The 26,182-nt window shown below is 41.8% G+C and overlaps 2 protein-coding genes across 4 annotated transcripts; one reads left to right on the top strand and one right to left on the bottom strand.

The window, feature by feature from the left end:
- The first annotated feature begins 713 nt into the window (after nt 1-713).
- Nucleotides 714-23,068, top strand: cap2 (cyclase associated actin cytoskeleton regulatory protein 2). 2 transcript variants are annotated; one of them, XM_085261477.1, is made up of 13 exons: nt 714-995; nt 5,171-5,309; nt 5,390-5,490; nt 7,027-7,104; nt 12,389-12,532; nt 13,030-13,115; nt 13,501-13,606; nt 19,873-20,068; nt 20,177-20,343; nt 20,553-20,676; nt 20,769-20,851; nt 21,018-21,161; nt 21,255-23,068. In XM_085261477.1, the coding sequence occupies exons 2-13, from the start codon at nt 5,198-5,200 to the stop codon at nt 21,336-21,338; spliced, it is 1,425 nt and encodes a 474-aa protein (XP_085117603.1). In that variant the 5' UTR covers nt 714-995; nt 5,171-5,197; the 3' UTR covers nt 21,339-23,068. The 2 variants fall into 2 exon arrangements, with proteins under 2 accessions (XP_085117603.1, XP_085117602.1); XM_085261476.1 differs by having other exon boundaries at nt 715-995; nt 5,188-5,309.
- aunip (aurora kinase A and ninein interacting protein) lies at nt 23,008-26,158 on the bottom strand. 2 transcript variants are annotated; one of them, XM_085261480.1, is made up of 4 exons: nt 25,927-26,158; nt 25,587-25,705; nt 25,285-25,438; nt 23,008-24,970 (listed from the first exon to the last, which is right to left on the bottom strand). In XM_085261480.1, the coding sequence occupies exons 2-4, from the start codon at nt 25,677-25,679 to the stop codon at nt 23,937-23,939; spliced, it is 1,281 nt and encodes a 426-aa protein (XP_085117606.1). In that variant the 5' UTR covers nt 25,680-25,705; nt 25,927-26,158; the 3' UTR covers nt 23,008-23,936. The 2 variants fall into 2 exon arrangements, with proteins under 2 accessions (XP_085117606.1, XP_085117604.1); XM_085261478.1 differs by having other exon boundaries at nt 23,011-24,970; nt 25,285-25,441; nt 25,927-26,155.
- Between the last annotated feature and the right edge of the window lie 24 nt (nt 26,159-26,182).

The following is a 26,182-nucleotide window of genomic DNA, read 5'->3' as shown; positions in this document are numbered from 1 at the left end:
GTCCTAAACCATACTTGGCTTTATCCTCTTGTCCTCTATTACTATAATGCTGACTCTCATTTACAAGTAAACCCCTGCTGTCCGTTAGAGAGAATGCAGATTTGAAAAACTTCTACTCTGGCTTTGCTTTTCAGACCTGAGGCGTCAAGGAAGGAAGTTCACCACCCTCAGGCTTTCTTTGCATTAGCTGGCTCAATGGGTATCACTGAAACGCTGAACAGGACCTGCTCTTGATTAGGAAATGCGCTTGTTGTATGTTGCCATGGTGATTTAACCAGGTAAAAAGATAGGCACTTTCATGACACAGGAACTCTGACTTTGTGCCCATCTTTTATATACAGTCTATGACTGCAACAGACCAGCGTATGTCTGCTATTCTTGGACCTCAGTGGGGTTAAACATAGGGTTTGGTGTCTGTTTACCTTGGGGAACTGAGGGAGTATTTACGTTAAAAGTAGAAAACTAAAGGGCAGCTTTAAACCTTTAACTGATTTTGGAGTTATTGTTGTGACTTGTATTCGTTTAGGGATTTAAAATGTTGAAAATTTGCAGTCTTCAATTTTAAAGGTCAGCGAAGGGGTAAAACTTCATTTCATTCCCATGCACTATGAATATGATGATGATGACTGCCCAGCTTGTAAAAGGCCATTCCCTCAAAAGAGCCCCATGCCGGCATCGCCACAGCACCAATCACTTGTCTATTTTTAGCAGAGCTCTCCGATGCTGCCATGTTGTCTGCGAGGCAAACGTCTCTCCCCCGGAGCAGAGAGGCACTGAGTCACGGTCCTGGTCTCTGCAGCTGTGCGGCTCTCAGGTTCAACGTGTTGCTTAATTAGGACATCCCGGAAGAGGAGCCGGTGCAGCGCGCAGCTGAGTGACGGGGCAGGGGAGCAGGAGGGGACCGCAAGACAGCAGCGAACTGCCACGAATCCGTCCCGGCGTAATCACACCCCTAAAGATCCGGACAGAAATTTACCGCGGACCAGACCAGGGAGGTAAGATGCTTTTAGAGGATGTACTGATGATTTTTTTTAACCAGTGTCAAGTTCAGTTCGTTTCAGTGTGGGGCGGAGGGATGGAGCCCCGGGGTGGGGGTGCGCATCCCTACGCAATAATAATGTCCAGACAAATTGATCCCGTGCAGCCTGCTTTCGTATGTTATGGCAGGGCATGTGAGAGCACTGTTTGTCACCTCCTTTATCTCGATCGCTGCGGGGAGTAACATTATTGCGGCGCGGAATATGAAGCATCAGACTGAAGGACGGGTGAAGTCCTGTGAGCCGGTGCCATGTCATGTTTTATTATGGAGTGATGGTGTCTTCTCGTGTTTACACAGAGAGGGTTCATTTTGCAGCTGTGATAAACCAGTGTGAGTTTAAACAGCCCAGTAATTTTTTAGGATCACATATGCTGTGCCCCAGAAACAACAGGACGCTAATGCGGCAACTAAACCTTTAAACCGACTTGGACAAGACTCATATGCTTTCATATTTTAAATTGATTCAGCTTTTTCTCAAAGATCTATCAGCACACTCCCAGCCTCTGGTCCATATTACATGAGTTACATATCTCTTTATTAACCTCATATAGATAATCCAAATTATTATTACATAAATAGTAATATTCTTAATCATAACAGCCAAACCTTTCACCATCAACTCCCACTGATCACATCACAGCTTCCCACATCAGTAGGTGGATGAAGAGTTGCAGCAGATGAAGAATCAAAGTGTCTCCGGGTGCAGGACCCAGGCCCACAGTGGAATATCTTACAGTAGGCCCATAACAGCAGGAGCCAGACTGCGTCCCAATATAGCCACAAAGATCAGATACCAGGCCGGGGGGTTCAGGAGGCACATGCAGAGTCAGGGTGAAGTCCCTAAAATCTTTCCACTGCATGTGCTGCTGGTTTTGCTGTGGAGTGTTTGTGTTGCTGGCCAACCCGACACCTGCTGACACTTAACTGCCCATAAACTAAACACTCCACATTTTGCACATTTGGACCTCTTTTAATGCTTCACAGGCTGATTCTATCACCTTATAATCACATATCACTCAGTATAGTCAGTATATAGTCCATTCATTCTTTTTTTTTCTTATCTGTTGTTTTCATGCATCATTTGGCATTTGTAGTTTGTGTATTCTTTGCTTTGTTTGTATTTTCACAAGTCTGCTGCTATAACAACATATTTTTCTCTCCAGGATAAATAAAGTTAACTGTCTTTATGTCTATTATTAAGGAGACTGAGGTAAAGGCTATTTGTTGGAAATTACAGACACATTAAAAACAGTACTGCCACATTTTCATGCCACAGAGATGTATCTCTGATACAGCCAGCAGGCTTAACCCCGAGGCTTCCTCCCATTAGGTCTTTGTGTTAGACTGAATGCATTCCAGTAAGTCCATATGAAAAGCCTAAAAGAGCATCATTGGCCATGTCTTTGCATTGCCATGGAGAATTTGGACAAGTGACAATAAAATCAGAACAGAGGCTGAGTGTCTTTGCTTCAGTCTTCATAGGCAAAATTTGAGGTTGTTGACAAGCGAGACAGTGATGAAGTGTTTTGGATTTGAAATAGTACAGTAGTTGATTTTTTTGCACTCTACTGAATTTAAATTTGAACTTTTTGCTCTATCCTCAAACCCAGACAAACCCAGACAAACCCAGGCATTATGTATTATAATAATCGTTCTATCTTTGAGTTATGTCAGTATTTAAAGATTATTTTTGCTGGAACCATCAAATTTGACTTGGCTCTGAAGATCAGCTTCAATTGTTTCAGCTCTAATAAAATCACATCTACTTTTATGGCAAAAGATTTTCAAATCTAAACATACAGTCGTTATGGTGTGTTCACAGAGTACAAGCAACAGGTATCAAGTCTACCAGATGAAATATAAAAGCAGGTGTTACAAAACTTTCTGGGGCCAGAGACTTCTTAAAGGAAAGACTTATTTTTAAGAAATCGCTCATATCACTAATCCTCATATCCTCATGCGACAGTCTGATCTGTGTCACAAATCGCCGTGCTCACCAGCCTACGAGTCTGGCTAATATCCGAAGCTGTAAGAATGGTTCCCTTCCCAATGAGAGGAGTGATCTTATGATAGATCGAAGTGATGATATGACATGCTTGTTTTGCTGAGTTAAATGGTCTATATATGATCCCCTGTATATATAATAAAAACACAATTTCATGAGCTATGGTGCATTTTGCAGAGCCACTCGGGAGATCTGCAGACCTCACTGGATAAAGGGTGACAGGTCTGCACACTAGCTGACAATTTGCAAATATTGTGTATTTTTTATTTGTATTTTTTGGATTAATGTTTAATATAAAGTTTTGTTTTGTAATCCCACTTGGATCAGACCCTCGAGACCAGAAGCTGGTACCAAAGTACAAACTGATAAGAATATTTTCGACTCATTGCTCAAACTTTAAGTGTCCTGCTTCAGAGAACACAAACGCTTGTTGCAAACCGAGACTCTGCTCTCCAGGTTTCTGGTCTTGCCTAAGAGCTGCTGTGACCCACAGAGCAGAAATAACCTCTGAGTCCTGAAACAGGAATTTGGCACTGCTGGGAGATTTCTCCAGAGAGATTCGATGACGCCCATCAGGACATGTTTGCTGCTCACAGGACATAATTAGTAGACATAATTTACAAAGATTACAGACAGCGAATGCTATTCAGCCAACATAGCTGCCATATTATTGGAGAGTGTTTCCGAGCGTTTCTGTAGATCATTTTTGTAAAGCAAACAGAGCCGTCTATAACTCACACCCCTGGATTGCATGTTGGACACCCAGGTAAATAGCAGGTGTCAGATTAGGAAGCATGTGTTACCTAGCAGTGGTTTGCGTAAACATGCAGCGGGTGGCTGGATTGAGTTCCTCCTCTGTTGACTAATATATGTTGGAAACAGGCCTGCATCGCTTCATAGTGAGACATATGGCTGGTCAGTGTGACAAAGTGGTCTGTGGAGTATTCTCGAATGTATTTCAGCGGTGCTCAGTTACTGTTTGTTTACCTCTGTCCAACAGCCAGAAACATGTGAATTTATGCAAATATGTTTCTACACTTTAAGTTTCCATAGACTAAAACAGAAAGCAGGTCTTCCCGTTGTATATATCTTGTCCTTCCGGGGTTGATGTTGATCGTTACAGAGCAAAAACTTCCAATATCGATACATCAGTCCATATTTTATGCAAAATATAGACATTGATAAAGGAAAAGGAAAATGTTCTCAGTTCCTGCATGTTCAAAAAAATCATGGTCTACATGGTCTGTGCTCAAGAGTGAGGCTGGTGTAGGTGCATCATTAGCTACCATGCACAGAAGTCTGCAGGGAAAAAGGCTACTGTCATATCCCTAAAACAGAGCCATGCATGAAACAGAGACAATATCAGACAACAGCATCTTACTTGGACTAGGACCTGAGATGGTTTGAACAAGTGTAGAGGAGGGATAGTGGATGTGCTGGACAAAGGATGCTGAACACGGAGCTGCCAGGAAGGAGGAAAAAACCAAGGCTGCAGAGAAGATTCATGGATGTAGTGAGAAGGACACGCAGATGGTTGGATGTGACAGAGGAGGATGCTAAGTATAGGGTGAGATGGAGGCAGATGATCTGCTGTGGAGAACCCTAGGGGGGAGCAGCTGAAAGAAGAAGCTGCACGACGATAGAGGAGCTTTTAGAGATTACCTTTTATTCATTTATTTGCACACACTATAACAAAAAGACAAAAAAAGACAAAATTATTACACAAAAAAGAAAGATTCAAATCACTAAAGCACCCAAAGATAAGCAAATAACCATAAATAAACTGTATATTTAATCAAAGAATCCACTTCATTGTTTGACTTTTCTCTCAGTCTGGCATCAGTTTCTGCCTTTCTTCATCCTGATTAGGTGACACTTTGAAATTGTTCTGACCCAGGCTGTGACTGTGGCAGTGAGCCAGACACCTCATACAGTGACATTATTTATACAAGGCGTGCTGCACATAGCTAAATTTAGTGTTGATGAAAATCAGGAGCAGCGCAGTGAGAAGGTTGAATAGTGACAAACATCACCAAATAAAACAAAAAGAATGATTATAAATGAATTGCAATGATTTCAGCTGTCATCATGTGACAGCAGCAGCGGCCATGAGTAAGAATCCGTAGCTGCTCTTGTTTTCCAGGTTTGTCTTCATGGAAGGATTAATGCAGCGCCTGGAGCGAGCTGTGACTCGCCTCGAGCAGATGTCAGCGCAGGCGTCCAGCGGGATGGCCAACGGGGACTGTGTCAACGGCATTGATGGAGGCAAGTCTGTTAAACTTGCATTTGGAGGATTCAATTAAGACAAGCAAGCAAGTTAGCAGGATTTCACTGTATTTTTCCAGGTCTGTCTCAGTGCGTGGAGGCCTTCGACGTGCTGATGAGTGGCCCGGTGTCAGACTACCTGAACAACAGCCGCGCCATAGGGAGCGAGGTGGAGAAGCATGTAAGGCTTCACCCACTAAAATCTAAAGTCTCACATATGCTACCCTACGAATATAAAATCACTTGTAGGCACTGTCCATGCATCAGCTGCTGCAGACAGATGTTTCTGCAGCTGCTGCTGCAGCAGTCTTCTCTTACAATGTAGCAGGTCTCTCATTCTGCTGTTTGTCAAACCGATCATGATTTAAAGGGGCATTCCCTAAACCTCATACTGAATTCAGCTCATGCTTTATAAGGAGCATATATTTATCCTCAGAGTGTCAACGGGGCTTTTTAAATGAGCCTCTTGCTCTTGTTAAAGAACATTATTTTTTCATTAACATGGTTTTGGGAAAGCTTTGTTGTGAAGTAGTTCACAAAAAAATACTATAACATTTGAAAGGTTAGCTTTATACTTTGGGACATATTTAGTTTCTTGCTTGCTTCTCAAGCCAAGACACTCATCAAGACATTTAACGCTGTATAATTAAGATGACGTATTTGGTTTTTGCCATAAAGATGTGAGACTGTTGTCTGTTGTTTGGCTTTCTCTAACAAAAGATCAGACTATTCGTAAATGAGCGTCTAATTTTGTGCCTGATATATTTATCTATAAACTAAGCTGTGCAAAGGAAGAAGAGCTCTCTGCAAAGGGAGCACTGCTGAAAAGAGGAAAGCCACCACAGATTTTCATTCTCTGCCAACCTTTATCTCATTGGACACACATTTATAAACACAGGATTGTCCCACTCTAGATTCCACTTAGATAGGCAAAGCTGTATGGGAGGTCCGTGGTCCCAAAGAAGGCAGACAACATGTCCGTGTGTGTGTGTTTCCTGTCCTTAACAAAGCCAAGGATGGGAGTATGATTGATCTTTGACCTTACATTCATTTATCAAACTGTTAGTGGAGGACCTTTTCCTATTTGGTAATGACCTCTACTCCCCGTAGGACCAGGAAGTGTTTTATGGTATGCCAGTTGGCAATAATAGCTGTGTTACGTCCTTGGAATGAATCCAGAACAACAAAAACCCTCCAAAACAGACGTGTAAAGGTACTCAGCAATGCCTGAATTTCCTCTGTGCCTTGAAAGATGGTTTCCATCTCTGTGTCCCATCACTGAACACGATGGAGGGTGTGTGTGTGTGTGTGTGTGTGTGTGTGTGTGTGTGTGTGTGTGTGTGTGTGAGAGAGAGAGAGAGAGAGAGAGAGAGAGAGAGAGAGAGAGAGACAGAGGTAGTTTCTTCAAGTTTGTAAAGCTCCTTTTATGGAAAAAGCCTCCCCGGTGGTTCCCTTGGCCTGCAAATGGACCTCTCACACACACACACAGAGGACACGGTTGGCTGGGAATAACCCAAACTAAGCGAGTGAGAGTGTGTGTTTGTGTGTGTATATAAGTTAGACATAGTCATTAGAGTGTTTGCCTGGATTTCTGCAGCGACTGCTCAGATTGTTCATGTTTTCTGCATGGTGAACAATCTGTGAAGACAAGCACTCATCAAGTATAACATAATGTATTATGAGATCAGTCCTAACATTTACACTTTGTGACTGACAGGCAGAGATGGTGATGAACGCCTTACAGACTCAGAGAGCTTTCATCAAGATGGCTGCCACACACCAGGAACCAGCGCAGGTACGACAGGAGGACATTAAAAGAGAAACCTGCACTGATGATGTCACAGTGTAACCTCAGAAGCTGTGGGATGGTTTTGGGGGGGTTGTTTTGTTTTGGGGGTTTTTCATGGGCACTGGGTAATCATAATATAATTTGTCTTATATAAAGATCTTATTAAAATTGTAAAACACAACTGAAAACATGATCTAAAATGAACTGGCTTATGGAGTCGGGACATATTATGCATAATCGTATGTCACCGATTTCAATCTTTCACAAAACAGTACGATTTTATTTATAAAGCACCAAAAATAACAACAACAGTCACCTCAAAGTGCTTTATATGGTTAGGTAAGGACACTACAAGTGCAGTGTTTTCTGTCTGATCAGCTGTTAAATAATATTTGATGCACTACAACAAAAACTACAAGTGTGGTTATGCACCCTGATTATTTAATAGCATATGGCATCTGTCCTTTTTATTCGTTCACAGGCTGCAGCCGGTCTGGTTTAACTCTGTCAGCTTGTTTAAAACTAAAATAATCCCACAGAGGTGATTTTGTTTTCTTTTTTCCAAGAAGCTCTTACACGACAATCACCTAAGGACAGGAGACTGAAGCTAGAATTTACACGAGCTCACAAACGTTGGGCCGTAGAAGTGTAGCCTGGTCTGATGAGTCTCATTTTCTGTTGTGACAGCCAGATGGTAGGGTCAGGATTTGGCATAAATAACATGAAAGCATGGATCCATCCTGCCTTGTATCAACAGTTCAGGCGGCAGGTGGTGTATTGGTGTGGGGGATACTTTTCTGGCACACTTTTGGACCTCTTAGTACCAACTGAACATCATATAAACATGTCTGTGTGGGTTGTAGACATCCAGAACTTGGTAGTCTAAGGAGCTTGGAAAGAAAGTGACTGGACTTCTTTAAGCTTAAGATGTTTCATGTCTCATCTGAGAACCTTCTTCAGTTCTAAGACCAAATGTTGGAGAGTCCCAGGTGTTTAAACCTTAGTGGGGATTGTCCCTTAAGAGGGTCATTGATTTACATTATTAATGATTTGCCTCATAACATGAGGCAAGGTGGAAAAAAGGCAGTTCTGAAGGGAAGGCCAACCACGTACTAGCGAGGTGTACCTAATGAAATGGACAATGATATATGGTGGAAAGCTGTCCACATACAAAAGGTAGGTTAGACAATCAGGAAGTAGGGAAGACAGGGGAAAACAAGGCATCATTACAGGGAAAGACAAAAACAAAGAAGATGAACAAGGAAAAGTCATTTCTATAAAAAATCAGGAGGACAAAGAAAGAGGATGGCAAAGACAGGAAAACCCCTGGAACTCAAAACAGAAACCAAAACTAAATAATATCGCAACAAGTACCACTCAACATCACAAAAAGATGGCTCCATGAAACCTAACCTGATATGACAGAGCAGTTCAGTGCTGTTGTCTTAGCAACGTATATCAGGTTTATTGGCCATCGTGTTGTTAGAGAAACACCAGTCATGGCCTCCCTGCCATCATTATTTTTCACTGTATCCTCTTTATTGTCTTTAGAGCCTGTCTGAATGTGACACAAACAGTGTTACCATGTGACTGGATTCCATGACTGCGATTGGCTGTTTGTGTTTCAGCTCCCAGCTGAGCCACACAAAACCTGCTGAAGCGTGATGCAGCTCTCATGACTTTAAGGGCCAAATTGCATCAAATTACAGCAGCAGCCTAACAGAGAGATGAGCTGGGCCTCAGTCCTCTGTAACGGTCTGACCCATGTGTTTCCCAGCAGGCCCGTCTGTTCACAGAGGGATTACTCTGCTCTTTGACCAAGAAAATGCTAATACAACACATTCCCAACATGTTCACGTATAGAGAGCAGAGGGGTGGGAGAGATGTCTGTGTCTGTGTGTGAGAGAATGATATCATCCCATTGGCCTTCTGCTTGTGTTGTATGTGTGTGTGTGTTACAGGGTCCACAGAGCCCACCAGGAAGTGATTACTCCCGATCTGTCAGGTCATTGGTTGAGAGGCTGTGAAACGAGCATTCAGAGATAGTCAGAAATGCAAACAAGGAAAGAGTGAGAGAGAGAGGGGGACTAACCCAGGAGAGGGGTGGGCTGATAGAGAGGAGAGACACATTCAGCATCACAACGAAACTCAAAACAAAACACGGAAAACGGGGAAATGGTGGCTCAAGAGCTGCTACCAACGCCCTGATCCAACCACATAATGGCCAATGAAAGCTTCTTTCATTGTTTTTTTGAATGTGCAGCATGAGCAAAAACTTCACACCCTCATGTTGTAACCCAGTTAAAACCGAGAGCAATAAAACATAAATTAAAACTGAGTTAGGTAAAACCGCACACCTTTGGTGTCTGTTTTTACAGACAGGCGTTCAGGTTTCACAAGAAAAGCATGGTAAAATTTGGAACCTAAAGACCTGAAGCTTGCATGAAAACTGTAATGTAGTTTTCAAATGTTCAGATGTTAATCTGCATTCATATCATGCAGGATGAATAGGAATAAAAAGACACTTCGGTTTATAACCTTTAAAACAGGTTGAACAGCAGATATTGTTCAATAGAACATGCCCTCCTTGGTTTAACTGTCATAGATGCCAGTTTAGGTTTGAATTTATAAGCCTGATTTAAGCTTTCTACCTTAGCATGAAACGGTTTCCTTTGCACAGTCCTAAAAACCTTTCAGTGCACAACCAAACACCAAAAACAAAAATACTCCCCCGAGTACAAAACTCTCTTCAGAAATCTCTCACAGCTTTCCGCAGTCAGGTCTATATCTGTAGCTCTCAGCACAGATAGAGAAAAGTGTGTAACTCTGGGCAGTGCCCCTTTTCTATCCACACGCATACACACACACACACTGACATGCGCACACACATATCTCCAAAACTTCTGGCCTTCCTCCACAGCGCAGCTCTGTTGTGCTCTCTGACTTTTTATGGGCATGTTCTATATTTGAGCCTGTTGTTGGTGTGTGTGTGTGCATGTGTGTGTGTGCGTGCGTGCGTGTGTGTGTGAGTGTGTGTGTGTGTCAGTTAGATCGAGTGTTAGACAAAGAGAGAAAGAGTCAGAGAAAGTAGGCATCTCACTCTTTCAGGTGACCTCAGGTTGGCCAGTTAACTCACCGTGTGTGTGTGTGTGTGTGTGTGTGTGTGTGTGTGTGTGTGTGTGTGTGTGTGTGTGTGTGTGTGTGTGTGTGTGTGTGTACTGCTGTTCCCGGCAGTTCACACATGACTTTCTGCCTTTGATGCAGCGCTTGTGTAGGAAGTCAAGTCCTGTGCTGTTATAACGCACTGAGCTCAGCCAAACACATGATGTGAGCTGACGTTTTTTATCCTTTTTGCCGGATTGTTCTCGGCACTGAAAGAAGCAAAAAGCTCAAAAATCTGATAGATGGCAATAATGATTCAGCACACTCAGCTGAGCTTGTCAATAACTCTTTTGTCAGTGTGTTGATAGCTCAGCAGTAAACAAGAAAAGTGGAAATGAATCAATTAGCTGCTCTAATACATCTCGCCAGCACGTGAACCTTCCCACAGCTGGGATGTGAGTGCAGGCGCTTCTTTTTTGCAGAAACTTCTCCAGGCTTTGTAAAAGTTTGCAGTTCTTCAGCTGGTAAACGACTAACGTGTACAGCAAGTCATTCTCTCTCACCCCTCTGTGTCCGGGAATTCTCAGAGCGAACTGTTTGCATGCAAACGAACCAACGAAGACTGACTCTGTGCCACAGTGAAGTCATCAAAGGGAGGTGTGCAGGAACCAGAAGGTGGAAAACAGGCCAGAAAACTAGTGCATCCACATGCAAACAAACACAGAAAACTGGGAAATGTGACTGTAGAGGCAGAGGACAAAAAACAGCAAATGACACATCTGCATGGCAAGGACCATGACACTGGTTTGGGGGTGTGATACACTTCGGACAGGTCATCATTAAATATGTGATCATATAGCACAAATGTTTTAACACTCTTAAAGAGGCTGTCCTTATGAACATATACATAAACATATTTTTTACTCCCTAAGATCCTGCTTACTTATATGGGTGCATTACAGTTGGATTTTTCTGCACCTTATACTCTGCTCGTCACAGACTTATTGCACCTCATGCATCCCGAACAAGAGCTCAGATCTCAGCAGGGTAAAGTCAGATGTTTTTCCTTTGAATTTATCCTCCAGTACTCATAAATTTGTATTAAATGAGTAATTGCTCGCCTTTAAATACTGGCAATAGAGATAACAGATTAGTAATGGAAGGAATTACTACAGGGAAAGGTAATGGAAAAAGTTACGCCTTAGGGAGGCAAACTTCACCCCTCAAATCTTGCTTGCTACCTTAAATTCGTCCTACATGCTCACTCTTAAGCACGGCCTATTTGCTGCAGTAAAGAGGTGATGTATTGCTTCAAAGACAGCCATTAGGTGGACTTAGAGGGAATAAAAGCAGCTGGAGGAGCAGAGAAAGGGGCGTCTGTCTGTGCTTATGAAGATCATGTGCGTCTGATCAGGGGAAGAATTTGTTGGGAAATAAAGTTTAGTGCTGTTTTTGTTGCTCTCCTGCTCTCAAACATAAAACTACTAAACCTGATGCACATGAATAGATTTTCATTTCAAGCATCACCTCTTGCTCACGTCTAGGTGATGCATGTATCAGGAGCACCGCTGCAGCTTAACCGATCACTGCCAGCTCCTCCTGATTGTTCATCAGCTTCCTCCTGTCACAGCTCATTAGCTCCATATGTTCTACATTACACTCATTTCACAGCAGATCAGAACATGTAAGCAAGTAGCAGCTATTTGCCAGTGAAACGCTGTGTTCCTGTACTTCTGTGAGCGCGGGTGCATGTGTAATTGATAAACTGTAAACATTGGAGAAACGGTATGCCTTACAAGGCCACAGGGATCTCCCCATGAACTGAGGAATGTTTTCAGGCTCGGAGCGATGGGGAGGGGAGCTGAGAACTATGAGACGAGCTATACCGTAACTGAGATCTGGATGTTCCAGTGGAAAAAAGGCCTGTGCTAATCAAATCAGATCGTCTCCTGCAGCCCAGTTTAGGAATTGCTGGATGGTGCCGAAGTGGGCATGGAAATATAGCTCAGATTCTAAAAGAGGGGCTAAGGAGGTGGCTAAAATATACTAGCGAGTAAGATTTTACAGGCATCAGTGTTTCTTAAACAAATAAGAGAATTTGATGTTTATAGGGTTCAGATTATAATGACCCTTCTCTTTTACACCCATCTTCTGTCCTCTTCCTAATTTCTCCCTCCTGCTCTTGCAGACAGAGCTCCAGGACCTCTTGAAGCCGATTTCAGATCACATCCAGGAGATTCAGAGCTTCAGAGAAAGAAACCGTGGCAGCAGCCTCTTCAACCACCTTTCAGCCGTCAGCGAGAGCATCCCCGCACTGGGCTGGGTGGCCGTGGTAAGGATGAGCACACATGAACGTGCACATGATGCTGTGTAAAGATTGGCATGTCTGATAAAACCTATTTAAGCCACAATACAAGAAAGAAAGCATATCAACTGTCTGAACAGAAAGCTATTAGCCCTTTTTGAATTTGATGGTCCTCAGGAGCAAGTATTCAACACGAAGTTAAGCCAACTTTTCAATCATCTGCATAAACAACCTTTCATGCAGATAAATAACTAAAAGTAAGACCTTATTTTTCTTCCTACAACATGGACTTTTTCTGTTTTCCATCAGTACAAACATTTCTTCTGATTTGAGGCGAAGATCATTTTAAGATCAAAGATCACCATCTCCAGTGCTTGAATACAAGTCTTTGAAGCTGCTTCTGGTCTGTGCAGGTTACTGGCAGGACGCCGCTTTTCGCCACTTATGAAACGTGCTGAACTTAAGATGTTCAGAGAAGTGTTTATGTCACAGCTTTCAGGAGATTTTATCTCTCTCCATCTCAGAGTCAGAAGCCTGGTCCATATGTAAAGGAGATGAACGATGCTGCCACCTTCTACACCAACAGAGTGCTTAAGGACTACAAGGAAACGTAAATATAGCTCATTTTTCATCTTCTCTAGATATTTGAAACATTACAGCTGATTTATTTATTCCATAAATGACAATTCATGCAAACCATGAAAGTCACTGTGGTAAACAAATCAGGTAGAGAGATGACAGGAGCCTAGAATGCAAAAGTAGATGAAAATTAGAAAGGTAGCATGGCGAATGCAGACTAACGGTGTTCAACAATAAAGCAGATTTTTTATTTATTTCACAAATTGTTAAAACATTTCTGTATCAATTTAACCTGCAAAACGCTGCATCGTGAGTTTCTTGCTCTGCTCACCTGCTCAGGTCCATCCTCATCCACATGCCTCAGCTTCCTTCATATATAATTTTTTATTTGACCGTTATATGTTTGTCTCTCCCAGAGACAGACGTCATGTGGACTGGGTGCGCTCCTACCTGTTGATCTGGACTGAGATGCAGGCGTTCATCAAACAGCACCACACGACAGGTCTGGTGTGGAGCAAGAGTGTGAGTACACAAGCGAGGTGCCACGTATGGATTCAAAAGGCTTTTTTTTGCCTTTGTTAGTACAATATTGTGCTGTTTTATGTTATACTCACCACCTTCTCATACCTGAGCCTGAATCACTCCTGTTACTAGTGCTTTATAATGTCAGCTGTGTTTTCATTTGGTTTCTGTTCGCACGGCTTGATCGTTTTATATCTGCTCAAAATAACTTCTACCATTTTTAGTTATGGAGCAGTCAGTTACATAAACCACTGCAGGGAGCATGAATGAATGAATGAGCTTCTCCTCAGTGGCCGCTCACCGCATTTCTCTGTGAAGCTTTCAAAGACCTCTGTCCCTCCCACACACACTCACACACACACACTGTTAATGTCTACTCAAGGACTAGCCTTTGCTAGATCTCAGAGATTACAGTGATCTGAAACAAAATCTTCTTCCCTTATCGGTTAGAAGAGTTTTTCCTCTTGATTTAATTACAGAAAGAAACAACAAAACTAAAGCTTCACTTTCCTTATTAACTGAATTGTTGATCCGAGGGGAAAGATGCCTGTTCACTCTTGCTCTGAGCTGCAAGTGAGGATCAATAATGCTGTCATATTTGTAACTATGAGGTTGCTGCCAGGAGATGGTCGGGAGATCTGAGCTTAGCATGAAGAATGTTAACAAAGTGAAACAGCTGGCCTGGATAGTGTCATTCATAGTTTAATTTTAAACTCAAATAAAATAAACCATTTTCATTACTGAGCTTTAAAGGTGCTGTGGAGATATGGTCATCATGGACACCCTTTTTACAGGGTGGAATGATTGTACAGCATATTTAATACCTTTAACAAAACAAGAAGCAGATGCACAAGTATACCTTCATTTCAGATTTTATCTAATTCATAAAGGCTCAAGTAAATACACACACGGCCACTAATATTTGGTTAAATGTCCCTTAGCAAGTTGCACCTCTACCGGACGCTTTTGGCACCCATCAATAATTTTCTGGTATAAATCTGGACGGATATTTGACCACACTTTATGGAAGAAAGATAATGTTAGAGTTCGTTTAGTTGGTTTCCTGGCGTAGACCCGGCTTTGAAGTGCAGTCCACACAGGCTGAGGTCGGGGTTTTGGTAAGGCCATTCAAGAATCTTTGTCTCGCCTGACCACCGTCTCGCTTTTCCATGTGGGCAGCTGCAAATTTCAGTCGAGGTTAAAAGTGTCGATTTAGTAGCAATGGCTTCTGTCTTGGTCTGCACCCTCTCAGTCCATGACAATGAAAAACTGGTTTCACTGTGGACAGTGATGCTGGTCTTCCAGCAGATTCCAGTTTCCAGACTTGAGCCTTGGTGGTTTCTGGTGACTCCTAACCAGTTTCCTCTTATCTGAAGGTGACAGTTTGGGTCTTCCTCTTGACACCGCCAAAGTGATGGCCCATTTCAATAACTTGTATTTAAGTACAGTTGTTTGAACTGATAAATCCTGCAGTTGTTTAGAAATGACTCCAAGAAACTTGCTTAAATCCACAATTCTCCCTCTTAGTCTTCACTGAGTTCCTTGGACTTTCCCGTTGTTCTGAGTATTGGTCAGTCCAGTGAGTGCTTTTAAACTAATCCTTTTATACTGGCAAAGAGAAACTACAACGTAGTCGATCATGATCACTAATGAGAAGTTAGCAGGCCTTTTGAAGTTAAAAAAGTTAAAAGATTTAATGTGTGTTTTCTTATTTTTTAAAGTCATTAAAGATGTATGCAGTACACTCATTCGACACTGGAAAAAGAACAGTTCGAGAAATCATTCGTGCCCTTGATGAGTGGATGTAAACTTCTGACCACAACTGTACCTTTGGGCATTCAGGACAGCTGCTTCCTTCTGTTTGCACTCTAAGTTAAGAGATCTTCTGCTCTCAGCAGGGAATCAAATAAGCCCCAAATGGTTCACTTTTTCCTTTATTGCAACATGAAACGATGAAAACCTATGCTCAGCTTAAACTAATGCTCAACAACTGTGCTCACATGTGTACTGTCTGCATGCAGAAACTTGAGAGCCTGCGGCGGCTGTGTGTGTCAGCTGCTGGCCCTGCTGTCAGACAGCAGAGCTGCTGCATGTGCGAGAGACACAGAGTGTGTGTGCGCAAACAAGGACCGGAGTGTGTGATACCAACAGGTGGTCCTCACGATTTACTTGAATGGAGGTTTTCTTTACAGAAGTTGCCCCGACAAAGAGCCTGTGTACACACACAGCCTGTGCCGTAACCTAAACTGCAGGGCTGGTCCCTCTTCACCGATGCAACGCGTCATCTGCTGCTCAGACGGCGCTTTAGTGACAGGCCTATCCACAGGCTGACATATGGACTCATGCAAACGGTCACATTAAACTAGACACAGGGTAAAAAAAACAAAAGCACTTAAAATGTTAAAGCAAGTCCGATTCTGAGTAGTGAACATCACACTTTTAACACTTCAAATATTTTTTCCAGTTGTCCCTCGGGGGCTTGTAGTTAACATGATTCTAGTTATCACTGTTTAAATGGTTGAACTGACAGTTGTTTTATTTATTTCAGCTGATTATTTCTCGTATAAAATCTTTGAAATCGATAAAAATAGTAATTTCTGCTTCATAAATCTCAGAGTGAAGCCTTCAAACCTTCAAGCAAGGAGTTCTTCATGTCAGAAACAGGAAACAATAGATGTCAACTATCTAATAGACATAGCTGGACTGGCCATCGGGCATACCGGGCATTGCCCGGTGGGCCGCTGGCGATTTTTTGTTTTTATGGGCCGATGGATTTTTTTTTATTTTTTATTTTTAGGAAGGGTATATATAATGAAAGGTGTTGGATTGGCCAATTGGTCATGATCGACTCTGGGCTGGACCAATTACAGCCGAGGAGGCTGGATGCACCCTCCCCCTTGTTTAACAATCACGTGATTTTCGCGCATTGCATGCCGGGAACTCGTGGCAAAACAATCCAATCAAACAAATCAAATGCAAACATTTGCAGCACCGCAAAACGTTCATTCTCCGGTTCCAATACCTTCTTTTTTTTTTCTTTGCCGCACAAAAAAGGAATGTACAAAACAAAAGGAGATCAATGCCGGTCCGAACAAAGACAGACTCGACGAAAAGACAAAGAAAAGATACGAGGAAAAAATCAAAGGAGTGAAAGAGTGGACAAAAGACGTCAGCGTGCTGCCCAACTTTCACCACGCTCAGATTTATAATTATACGCTTCTTGGAGTGAGTGCATACACTCATGAAGTTTAGTAACTTCAGGTCACTGCAACAAGCCCAGGTACAGTTTACCGACGGATGGGTACAGGACCTTGAAATGCACCGTGTAGAACGAAAGACTATTGTACATATCATAAGTTTACCAGTCTCACAAATCGTCTTCATAAATACACATTCATTAACAGTTTATTAATATAACCTTTGAGCTCAACGGTAATTAATTAGTAGTGGAAATAATTTCTGGTAGTGTAACAGTGTTTATGTGGTATTATTCCACTTGCCACAAATATCAGTGTAATGGGGAAACAGCGCCCCCCCTCTCGGTGTGGCTGGCTGCAGTAATCGCTGCCAGTCTGCCGTAGCCATACGAGAGGTGAGTTGTATTGTTCCGCACACAATATAGCTAAGTAGTACAGACACATAAAACATGTTTGATTAGCTGACGAGCACCGAGTGTAATAAGTGCTTAGTGGACACATGTCCAACACCAGTTTTATGTACTTTTCATTTGTTTATTAATGTGTGAAACTGTATGCTAAAGCGGAATGCTAATGAGATGTTCTGCCGTAGTGTGCTGTGCGGAGTGGTGTGTGGCGAGCCTGTGCACTGATAATACACCGTTGTTTCCATTCAGGTACATCATTTGTTGTTGCTGTTATTTTATTGTATATTAGAAATTGTAATATTGCTGCAGTAATCGCTGCCAGTCTGCTGTAGCCATACGAGAGTGTGCTGTGCGGAGTGGTGTATGGCGAGCCTGTGCACTGATAATACACCGTTGTTTCCATTCAGGAAATAAAGTGGCAACGATCGATCAGAGACTCCTTGTCTTTTTAAAAACACTACACAACGCAGAGTCGAGGAGTCTGTTTGGGCCGAACTGTTGCAGCGGGATGAAGCAGAAACCGGTTACAGTAGCATTACAGAAATGTAGCAGTGACAATAATATTGTATGTTGTAATCGCAATGGACAATTAGTGACACAAAACAACTGTTTTATCCTGTGAATAAAAGTATATGGTTTTGTCAGTGTACCATGGTTATAACAGAAGCGAAACGCAATATTGTGTCAGAACAATTCACTATTTATGCACAATAAACAAAGGAGCATAGCGCGACAATTTCTGTTCAGCGCCAGACTTGCTTGTAACCTATATCACCAATTATGTTAAGAAAAATGACGTATTAACTACTAAAAAACTCTGACCTTTGTGGGAATGCTTGGAGCAGACTAACCTGTGAGCTGGAGTGTTCTGAGATGTTATATTTGGTATATCCAGACCATCCGTCGGCTCTTACTTTGGAAACATGGCTTAAAAAATTTCACTTCAACGACGTAATCCGATAAAAAAAAAAACGATCTCTTTACCCGTCGGCTTCCCGTGGCTGTCATGCGACCGGTTATTGCAGTTAATAATACAACAGCTTCTTGCCATTTTTTGGGTTTCTTTTTATCGCTGTGTAACTGAGCGCTAGTACCTCTTGCCACAAGTTCCCAGAATCCTTTGCGGTTTTATCCCTGAATGACGTCACATTTTCAATCTTTATCCTGGTGGGCCGGTCTCTAGTCAAAATGCCCGGGCCGATTTTTTTGTCCCAGTCCAGCCTTGCTAATAGATTGTTGATTGCTTAAGCTGTAGTTTAAAACAGCAGAAATTAAGAAGATTTTAAGTGAAGCTAATTATATTAACACAAGGAGCCACCTTTTTTTCCCCACCTAAATCCTTTTTGTACACAAAAGGATTTAGGTGTACACAAAGAAGTGTTCAGTAGATAGTTTTACAGCCATGCATGAATGTGTGCGTGCACACATCTGCTGGTTCTAATCCAGAGGCATGCAGTGAGCTGTTTAGTGTAACAGGTCTACATTGTTCAGCAGTGATATTCACAACACATGTTACTCGTGTCAAAGGTCAAGTCTGAGCACTCAGAGGCACGTTTGGTGACAATTTAACCCTGTGTCAGCTGTGCTAGATCTTCAAAAAGCAGATGTGTGTGTGTGTGTGTGTGTGTGTGTGTACCCTTCTCTTCTTTACACATCAGAGCTACTTAAAGGACCTTTTTCTTCATAATTTAAATTCTGATGTTATAAAAAATCTGTAATGAACAAAATTTGGGGGAAAAAACATCTTGATTTTTCTTTTCTGGCACAACAGTGCATCCATCTTCTTACGCTTATCCAATTCAGGGTCGCGAGGGGCGAGCTGTGGTCTATCCCAGCTGTCGTAGGCCGAGAGCCGTGTATGTCCTGGACAGGTGGCCGGTCTATCCCGGGGTTACGTTTGAGAAACAGTGCAGTCGTAAAATTTTGGCCATTTCGATGTGAAGCTGTCTGTTTTTCACCCATCAAGTAGGAAAACTCCTGTTTGATCCTGGGAGGAGAGAGGTCACTCTCAGCTGACATTCATCTTAATCATTTTTCATATTTCATCAGTTTGTTTTATCTTTTTTTTCTTAGTCGTTATTGTTTTGTTTCTTGTTGCATTGCCTTCATTTTCTTTATTGTTTAAACTTGTTTGTTTAGTTGTTTTGTTCTTGTCAGTTTAATTTTAAAGGGAAAGCTCACAAACCAAAGATGCTGTGTTTCACTGTATTAGAAAAGCTTACTTTAGTTTAAAATAGTATCCAAATTCATTCAAATAAAAAAAATTAGGTAAAGATTTTGTTCAGATTAACTTGTTCAGTATTCGTGCACAACACTTAGCTTAAGTAGTACAACCAACACACAGGATGAGTCATGTGAACTGAAGGCAACTTGAGTGAGATCTGCTTAAATTGAAGTTACTAAATTTAAGTGTTTTAACTTTCTTAAAACTCACACAGTTCACATAAAAATGTGATTGTGTTGCTTTGTGTTTTTTACATTACTCACATCAAGTGTCAGAGGACCAGGGTCTGCGAGCACTGCAGAGTTGTACAATTTAAGTACACTTTAAATGAAATAAACAGGCAGACCTTAGATTCAGAGCCTGAGTCAAATTAAAATATTTTAGTAAACATACTTGAATTATTTTTAAAATATTTTATTTCCTTCCAACATCTCTCAGGGCCCCATTGCTCCTGCTTCTCTCTTTGATTCGCCCCCAGCCCCGAGTGCACCCTGTCCACCTCCACCACCTCCTCCACCCCCTGGCCCTCCTCCGGTGTTCACCGATGACGACGCCAAGCCTCAGGCGGACGCCGCCGTAGCCCAGCACTCCGCGCTATTTGCCCAACTCAACCAGGGCATGGACATCACTAAAGGTGCATCCATGAGCAACACAGAAGAGCTGAGCGACAGTTTCCACCTTAATTTAATTTAAGCTTATATTTTTAAACTCATAATGTTATCCTCACACTTTCCATCTGTAGGTCTGAAGCATGTGTCAGATGACCAGAAGACCCACAAGAACCCCAATCTGCGTTCTCAACAACCAACAACAGCCAAAGGCAAGAACGCGGGGCCTGTGGCTTCACCCACTACACCTGCCCAGAAAAGACCCCCTCTGCTGGAGCTGGAGGGGAAGAAATGGAGGGTGGTACGTGTGATGTGTAAATCCTATTTTGAGGATGATTTGTATTTAATTAAACCCACAACGGGAGCTGAAATGAAGGGCACTTTGGAAAATTTCAATGACAATTTAATTTGCACCTACCCAGCTCTCATTTATATCGTAGAAACAAACCCAATCCAGGTGTCCTGGTAGACCGGCTGCTAATCTAGATTTTTGAATCCTTATTGTTGCAGGAAAACTTTGAGCAGAAGCACGACCTGGTGATTGAGGAGACGGAGCTTAAACAGGTGGCGTACGTCTTCAGTTGTAATAACTCCACCCTGCAGATTAAGGGCAAAATAAACTCCATCATCATTGGTAAGCTTCCTGAAAGCAAAATCATGAGTTTGAGCACAGATTTCATAACGTGGGATTATAATCTTCATCTGGTTTGTTTTCATCCCGTCTAGACAACTGTAAGAAGCTGGGTGTGGTTTTTGAGAACGTTGTTGGGATTGTGGAGATCATTAACTGCAAATCGATTCAGTTACAGGTGAACACATTTTTATTTTGACACAGAATTAAGTGATGTGCCGAGTGTCTCGTAGGTCCGCTTTCGTTTTCTTAAAACTGTTCAGAGTTTTACACCCAAAGTGTAAAATAACATCTCACAGTGCCCAAAAAAAGACTGTCAGTAAGTGAGGCATGTCTTTCTGCAGGTTTTGGGAACAGTTCCCACCATTTCCATCAACAAGACCGAGGGCTGCCAGGTCTACCTGAGTAAGGACTCTGTCAGCTGTGACATTGTCAGTGCCAAGAGCTCTGAGATGAACATCATGATACCTGAAGGAGAGGGCGATTACGTGAGTAACCGAGATAAAGGCTGAGCTAATTCTCTCCATGTGTGCAGCTGTTCTTACACTTACTTTGTTTTTGTTTTCCTTTTTTTTAAACAGAGGGAGTTCCCAGTGCCGGAGCAGTTCAAGACTGTGTGGAATGGAGCCAAACTGGTGACAGAACCCACGGAGATCGCAGGCTGACTTTGTCGTCCATAGAACACAAATATATTTCCGTCCTCCTGATGTTATCCCTCAGACATACAGTGCTGTGAAAAGTACTTTCCCCCTTCATAACTTTTTTTGTATAGTTGTCACATGTTTTTAGATAATGAAACTTTAATCAAGTTTTAAAATTAGATATATTGTTCTCTGCTGACCAAACAGAACACAAAGGCTCATCTCATGCCAAAAAACATCCTGGTGGCCCCTGAGACTTTTGAGCAAATATTCTGTGGACTGACAGGACAAAAGCTGAACTTTCTAGAAAGATTGAGCCACTTAAACTAACACAGCATTTCATAAAAAGAAGATCATACCAAAAGTAAAACGTGGTGGCAGTGGTTGCTTTGCAGCTTCGGGACCTGAATGACTTCTGGGCGACTCTGCTCTCTACCAGAAAATGCTGACGGAGAATCTTCGGCCATCAATGGTGCTCAGGAAACTCAAGGACATTTGGCTTAGTCAGTAGGACAATGATCCAAAATACACCAGGAAGTCCACCTCTGAATGGCTCAAAAACCAAAAACAAATAGAAGGTTTTGGAGTAGTCCAGTCAAAGTCTGAACTTAAATCAGACTGAGATGCTGTGGCATGACCTTTAACACATTGGAGAGTCTTCAATGTGGCTGAATTAAAAGAATTCTGCAAAGATGAGTTGGCCAAAATCCCTCCACAATGATATGAAACAATCATTGCCAGTTATCGCAGTTCTTGCTATCAAGCGTGGCACAACCAGTTATTAGGTTTAAGGGTACATACAGGTAGTTTTAGGCTTTTTTTTTTCCTTTGATAAAAACAAAAAAAATCATGGTCATCATCATTTAAAAACTGCATTTTTATTTACTCAGTTAAAGTTCATTTGCTGATCTTAAACACATAAATGTGAGAAATATGAAAAAGAAATCAAGAAGGGGGCAAATACGTTTTCATAGCGCTGTAGGAAAGGTTTTCTAATAGGCACGTAGATTAACTTTTAGTCCACTTGCTGTATTTGTGACTTCATAAGAGGTTTCTCCAGCACTTCTGCAGCTGTTGTCTGTAATGAATCTGTCAGTATAACACAATCTCCCACTAGTGGTGAAGAATAGCTCAGGTTTAGGTGTCACAAACCAGAGCACACTTACATTTCTGTGCCAAAACAACACAGGCATTTATGTGAGAAAGTGTAACTGCTGAAAAATAATATTTTAAAGGTATTCTCATCATTAGATCCGTTTCCTTAAAATATAGATTTTAAATGTTCCGGGATGACCACTAATAAGACAGTACTCCACTTACACCTACTGCAGAAAACTTAAAAAAACCAACATTACCTTCAAATAGAGAAAAGCAAATAAGTGTCTGTGGTACATTTTCCATCTAATAAAGTGCTTCCAGCCACCTCTGTAAAGAGCATCGTGCCCAGCAGTCATGTAGTAAAGTCACTGTGAAGTACATGCAGTATTGTCCTTATTCTGCATTAACAGCTGCTGTTGTGATTGAAATGATTAATTAGCTAATTTCTTTTACTGTACAACGTATCAGCTATAGTGGTAACGGTTACCTCCGAGCACTTCCTATGTTTATTGTACTTTGTATACCACTCTTATTTTGTAGCACACAGCACCAGCATAGCACAGATGAAATGCTGATACTAAAAATATAATATACGAGAAAACAATTTTATGTAATTCTGTGTCTTTTTTTTTTCCAAATAAAGTCAAAACCTCCCAGTTCTGGTTTGTTAGTTTTATTTTGTGCGAGGAGAAAAAAAAAAGCACAACAAAAAGAACCATGAAAGGGAGAAACAAAGAATAAAATCTCAGGAGATCAGCCATGACATGGAAAGAAGACAATCACAGAGTAGAAAAATAAACCAAAACAAATGTTCTTCCGCCTCATCCCTGTACGGTAAGAACTGATGATATTTGGTCATAATGGCTTGTAATATCACAGAAGCACCTCTCCCTGTTTTGAGCAGGAGGGCAAGAAGTCCAAACCAAGAACAAGCAAGAACCTGGCTAACTTTTAAAACAAAGGGACTCGTGTAGAAGAAAGCCTTCAATCTGAGACAGGCCTGACACAACAAGACCTGCAGCATACAAGCTGGCCGTGTACTGCTAGGTTCATAGACTACATAAAACCATGATGTTACTCACTGGCTGGTGAAGTCCCGGCTTTAATTCTCACACTGAACATCTTGACTTCACCATTTTAGTGTTTTGAAACAAGAAGTGACAGCGAAGGGGTGCAAATCCACAGACACTACACACTTGTATGTCAGCAGTCGGATAAATCACAATTTACAAACATTAGGTTATGAAATGAGATCTTGAAACTCTCCAGAGAAGAATTAACTGGGCTAATAACTCAAAGGCGCTGAAAGCTAACTTTCCTGTAGACTTGTAATAATCAGACTTCTTTTTTCAGTCCATGAGCTGCCCCCTACTGGCCATTAAAAAGAATGCAGGTTTACAGCACTTCCCCAACCTGGAAGTCCTTAAAAAAGGATTTTTCAATATTTTATCCTCCAAAATCCACATTTTTGGAAAAGATTTGGAACAGCATCTGAAATCTGTAGTGCCTTTAAAAGGCTGTTTTTCAGTGTTTAATCACTACATTTCCCTGAGAGTCTTGAGTAAACAGCATCTCTTCATCCTCTTCCTCCTCCTCCGGCAGAGATTTGTAAGCACTCACCACTCCCATGCTGACGTTACTCTGATCTTTGAGAGGACTCCTGGTGTGCAGACCTCTGTGTGCGATCACCCTGAACCCTTCAGAGTCCTGAGTGAACAAAGTGGCCAAACTGTCCTCATCGAGTTCTCTGCTTCGCTGCTGCGGCATTCGCCTTTTGAGAGGAGAGCTTATCGGTTTTGTCCTCTTGATCTGGAAGGCAGAGCTCTCTTCTTTTGCAGCCTTTTCCCACAGCTGACCTGTTTGTTTCCGAGGAGAAGCGGTTTTTGGTTGTGTCCACTTATGATTTGAAACAGGTCTGAAATGAGAGGAAGATGAGTCTTTGCTTGGGGAATTATAAGACGGTGGCGTGCTGTTTTCCTTCTCATCAATCATACGAGAAGAATGAAGACGTTTAAAAGATTTTTGAGTTGAGGTTTGTCCTTCTGCATCTATCAGTTTTCTAAAGACCTCCTCCTCATTCTGCAGACTGTTTACTAAACTTGGCTCAGAGCTGCTGAAGTTCTTCACTGTTGTACATTTGTGGCTAGTCTGATGAAAGTTATTTTCAGTGTACTGACTGAAAGTGAACAGCGGGTCCTGACTCCACGTCTGTGGTAGAGGTTGACAGTCATCTTGTGTAAAGGTGGCATCAGAGACCCTCCTCTTACTCTGTGGTGGTTCACACTCTTCAGGCTTCTCTTCTTCAGATTCACAGTATATGTTTTGTAAAGTTGAATGGTTTTCTGAACGTGTCTGCCATAATTCTGTTTCCTTCTCAGTCACATTTTCACTTGTACACTCGTCAACCAAAACAGGCTCAAAGTTGGAGTTTTCAAAACCAACATTGCGCCCTCGTTTTTTCCCTGATGCTGTGGCTGTCGGTGTAGCTGAGTCAGATGATGAAAGAGGCTGCACTGAATCCATGTTTGGTGGCTCAGAAGTGGACATCTTATTGAGGACTTTTAGAAGAAAGTAAGAAAAAAATTATGTTAACACAAAATCAAATAATTTACTGTATTAACTTGTATGCTTATTGGTCACTTCATTAGGTTCAATTTGTTGTAAACACAAATATTTAATCAACCAGTGATGTGACAGCAATGCAGACATGATTAAAACGACCTGCTGAAGTTAAGACTGAGCATCAGAAGTGAGATGAAAGGCGGTTTAAGTGAGTGTGGACATGGCATTGTTATTGGTGTCAGACAGGCTGATCTAGACCATCAGACTATAAGATTAGACTATAACTTTCGGCAGACTTTTAGATGCTTACCTCTCCGATGAGCTGTGAAAAAGGCAGATATGGAGCTCTGTTTGGTTTTTGGCATTTCTGTTTTGGTCTGAGTGAAGTTGAGTGCCACAGCCAAACTGTACCCAGCACCTTCACAAAACGGGTTCAGCAGTTTAGAAATGGGACGGCTACGGCGCTTCTGAAAGATATAAAAGAGAACACAGTGTGTAAACAGTAATAGACAGAGACTGCAGATCAGCATTTTAGTGTATTAAATAACTGCTCTACTCAGGCATGCTGGAGAAGCCATTCGGTCAGTGTTCAGACCATGTTTACACAATTACCTGTTTAGCTTTTCCTTTCAGCTCCACAGTGTCCAGCCAAACATCACAATCCTCTTGATCAAAGGTCTGTGGTGCTGCTGCAGTGCTCTTCATGGTGGACAGCCCAGGGAAGATATGATCTGTATGAAATAAAAACAGGATTTTATAAACAGGTTAGACATGCCGTTTGTTTTAAATAAAGAATCATTATACTTTAAAAACTATTTTCATGTCTCTCGTTGATGAACATGTTTGCAAGAAGCCTTTACTTATCTTTAACTAATTCAATAACGCTACCACAGACCTGTGAGTTAGCTACAGTTGGTTAACATAGCTCTTAAAACTGATTTTTGGGAAATACCTTATGATACAATGAAGATCCAGAGTAATATTTTGAGGTTTCCTTTGCAATTTTTTATAATCGTTTGTATAACTCTCTAGTACTCGGTTCAATCTGCCGCCTTCAGGACTGTCTGCCCCTGATGATTGACTGTGTGAAAATGCCTTAATGTGGTTGTACCTAAAATGCGCGATTTAATTTGAAAGATAATTTAAAGGTAGGATATATAAAGACGTTCATAATACTCTTTCATCATAAAAATGTATTTATGTCTAAT

This window comes from Mchenga conophoros, linkage group LG22, assembly GCF_057382185.1.
Source record: "Mchenga conophoros isolate Kocher_MC1m ecotype Shallow Benthic linkage group LG22, M_conophoros_male_GT1.1, whole genome shotgun sequence".
Lineage (NCBI taxonomy): Eukaryota > Metazoa > Chordata > Actinopteri > Cichliformes > Cichlidae > Mchenga > Mchenga conophoros.
This window is presented reverse-complemented; position numbering and strand designations above follow the sequence as displayed.

Excerpts from the sequence above, each read along its gene's own strand:
- cap2 (XM_085261477.1), top strand. The coding sequence starts at position 5,198 with ATGGAAGGATTAATGCAGCGCCTGGAGCGAGCTGTGACTCGCCTCGAG. Across the intron at positions 7,105-12,388 it reads CACACCAGGAACCAGCGCAG|ACAGAGCTCCAGGACCTCTT; the intron begins GTACGACAGGAG and ends CTGCTCTTGCAG. Across the intron at positions 21,162-21,254 it reads CTGAAGGAGAGGGCGATTAC|AGGGAGTTCCCAGTGCCGGA; the intron begins GTGAGTAACCGA and ends TTTTTTAAACAG.
- aunip (XM_085261478.1), bottom strand. The coding sequence starts at position 25,679 with ATGAAGAGCACTGCAGCAGCACCACAGACCTTTGATCAAGAGGATTGT. Across the intron at positions 25,442-25,586 it reads TGAAAGGAAAAGCTAAACAG|AAGCGCCGTAGCCGTCCCAT; the intron begins GTAATTGTGTAA and ends TATATCTTTCAG. Across the intron at positions 24,971-25,284 it reads TTTCACAGCTCATCGGAGAG|TCCTCAATAAGATGTCCACT; the intron begins GTAAGCATCTAA and ends TTCTTCTAAAAG.